General features: G+C 32.3%; 1 protein-coding gene across 2 annotated transcripts in view; it reads right to left on the reverse strand.

The window, feature by feature from the left end:
• The window catches only part of LOC107695077 (cyclin-dependent kinase-like 5), a 38,538-nt gene that overhangs the window by 12,330 nt on the left and 23,111 nt on the right, over nucleotides 1-3,097 (reverse strand). For both annotated transcript variants that reach the window (XM_016494873.1, XM_016494872.1), the window contains exons 7-8: nucleotides 2,715-2,774; nucleotides 1,107-1,197 (exon numbers count right to left, since the gene is read on the reverse strand). In XM_016494873.1, the coding sequence (XP_016350359.1) occupies nucleotides 1,107-1,197; nucleotides 2,715-2,774 (151 nt within the window). The remainder of the gene's footprint in view (nucleotides 1-1,106; nucleotides 1,198-2,714; nucleotides 2,775-3,097) is intronic.

Genomic DNA, 3,097 nt, shown 5'->3' on the forward strand with positions numbered 1-3,097 from the left:
AATAAAACATCAGATCATGCACAGACTATCCTGTCTCTTTGAATTTAAATCTATATTTATTCACACCGGCTCTTGAAAACCTCTATGCGAACACACTTGCCCGAAAAAGTGCGGGGGACGAATTTATGTGATATAAAAAGTGGGGGGGACACGTCCCCTACGTCCCCCGCGTAATCTACGCCCCTGATTTGAATGTCTGTAGCACAAACGGTGTAGGACGAGTGTCATGCTTAGGGTTAAAGTTTTGTTCAAATCCTAACTAAGTTTGAACAATGACACCACTGAAAATGAAAGAGGGATGAGAAGAGTTGCATGCAGAGACAGAGGCAGATACATAGACATAAAACGGAGACACAAATCTTTGCACTAACACACAGCAAGAGGGAGGGAGAGAATATTTGTGTGGGAGGAATTTAAATGGTGAGTTTCAAAAAAATGTTCCACCGCATTCATCTAGTCTAGTGGCACACACTAGAAAATAACGCTTCAATGGCGACAAGGACAAATAATCATGCACCACACTCTTGATGTCACATCTAATGGATATATCAAATCAACATTTTTAAAAAAGGATGTGCCCTCAATGAACATTAGTGATTCTATTTGAGGAGAGTTTGATTTTTCATGCCTTTAGCTTTACTGAGGAAGAGATTTCTTTTTTTTTTTTTTTTTTAAATGTTTTATTTTTTGTGTCTCTAACGATTCACTCAACTCATGATTCGATTCGATTCACGATTCTGCTCTCACGATTCGATTGAATCACGATTTTTTTTTTTACAAAATAAATTGAGACAAATTATAAATGAATAAGTGCCCTTTTATTATTTCTCAAATGCTGCACATTTCTTTGTAAAATAAATAAAAAATATATATTTTTATGTCAAATAACAAAACTCAATTGCAATTTTAAAACAACCCCCCCCAAAAAAAAAAGAATAATACAAATAAAAGTATTTTTAATATAAACAAACCAAGACTTCGTCTGTGCCTTTCCTATCTTTTTTTTTTTTTTTTTTTACATGTTTTAGTTATTGTGTCTCTGGAAACAAGGTATACTATAAATCACCTTGAAAAACAGAACAGGAAGTACAGATATGAGGACTTACCCCAGGAGCAGTTCAGGTGAGCGGTACCACCTGGTCGCCACATACTCAGTGTAGTTAGCATCGCTGCCTTCAGAGAGATTGCGGGCAAAGCCTGCAGGGTTGGCCAGCCAGGATAGAAAGATGTAGGGAGAAGAGCAAAGAAAAAGGGTATCTGGCATGAGCAAGACTGCGCACAACATTCAGAGATCTTAATTAATCTTCTCTAAAAATAAAAGTCTTAGAGAGAAGCCTGTTGAGTGAGTCATGCTCAATTTCCGTGGCATTCAGGGTGGAGGCAAAATTTAACCCTGAGTGAATATATACATTCCATCAGGAGCAGAACCTGGAGGCTGGGAAGAACAAAATATGATTATCAGGTACTGAGACGATAGCCTGTGTTTTGATTGTATCTTCTAGAGTCACAATACTACCAACTAGTGTTGGGGAAGCTACTTTGAAACTGATTGTCAAGCTACAAGCTACTCATAATTGAAATTACAGTCAAGTTATTATTATTATTATTTTTTTAAATGTTGCTAACAAAGAGTAGCTAACTATATTTAAGCTACTGGTCAATTTAATGGGCAAAGTTAAGGGGATTATATTATAAATATATAACAATATTGAATATATTATTATTATAACAAATATTTATGTGTATATTGTTCATTTATGAAATTATATCATCATATCATTTACAATTATATCACTTTAAGTTATCATTTATAAAAATATATTTATACGTAATGTGTCCATATATTGCTCATTTTACAATTATATCATCTTAATTTATAAAACATTTATATGTGTACTAGTGTGTGTTTTAATTAATTTAAATATATATAAATTAACAATACAGTGTGTTTTTAAACACATTAACACACACATTACATATTATAAATTATGATGATAGAATTGTAAATAAGATGATAAACATTTTTTTCTGTAACCAGATCAGTATTTATCTAGCATAAAAACCAATGACAACATAGCATATCAAAAACTGTAATGAACAGCAGCATTCATTAAATCTATTATGTTGTATAATTCTATGCCAAAATAATCTTATATAAAATAAATTGTTATATTTTGTATGTTGCTACATAAAACTACATATAAATGTGTTTTTTTCCCCCAAAACTAGATAATGTTGTGCAAGCATTAAAAATAGAGATGTTGGGTTGTCGCACAAAACTACACTACTAATTGTAAAATAGTTACTAAAAACACTGAAGTACTGTCACGCTATAATGAAAAATTAAAATTATAGTAGAGTTGCTACTTTGAGTAAGTTACTCCCCAACACAGCTAATGAATTAATTTTCTGTGATAGTTCAGCAGTCTTCTTTTTTATTTGGAATTTATTTGGAATGACCCAAAATCAACTAAAAATTTGCATTCCAGAGAATAAGCGCTGTCACTCAAATCTTTGCAACAGTGTGATTAGGACAAAAACAGTTTAATTCCCTTCCACTCAAATCCAATTTCAGCTAATTTTTTTGTTTTGTTTTCAGATGTCACTGTGAGACTCATGACGCCTGGAAAGGAAACCAAGCATTAAGCGAGAGAGATCAGTGTGAATATGGGGGTGGAGGGTCCTGAATCAGACGAGTGAAAGCCTTTGCTCACCAAAATCACACAGCTTCAGGATATCATTGGAGCTGATTAGGAGATTTTCAGGCTTGATATCTGCAAATTAGATAAAAAGGGATGAATATTTACTTAGTGAGCTCAATTTGTGTTGAAGACTCAATTTTGTACACAAAGATTACACAATCAATTAATACAAAATGTTGATTTAAATTGCATAAAAATAGATACAATACATCACTGATGTTATCAAAGTTGATTCTAATTACTGTTAAATCACAACTACCTTAAATACTTAATTAAAATACAATCATATTCAGTTTTAAAACTATTAATCTAACCCTAGATTAATCTAACCCTAACCTAACCCTAACATTCAATAAAATAGACACACACACACATATATATATATATATATATAT

The sequence above is a fragment of the Sinocyclocheilus anshuiensis genome, unplaced genomic scaffold (assembly GCF_001515605.1).
Source record: "Sinocyclocheilus anshuiensis isolate Anshui unplaced genomic scaffold, SAMN03320099.WGS_v1.1 scaffold26, whole genome shotgun sequence".
In the NCBI taxonomy this organism is placed as follows: Eukaryota; Metazoa; Chordata; class Actinopteri; order Cypriniformes; family Cyprinidae; genus Sinocyclocheilus; species Sinocyclocheilus anshuiensis.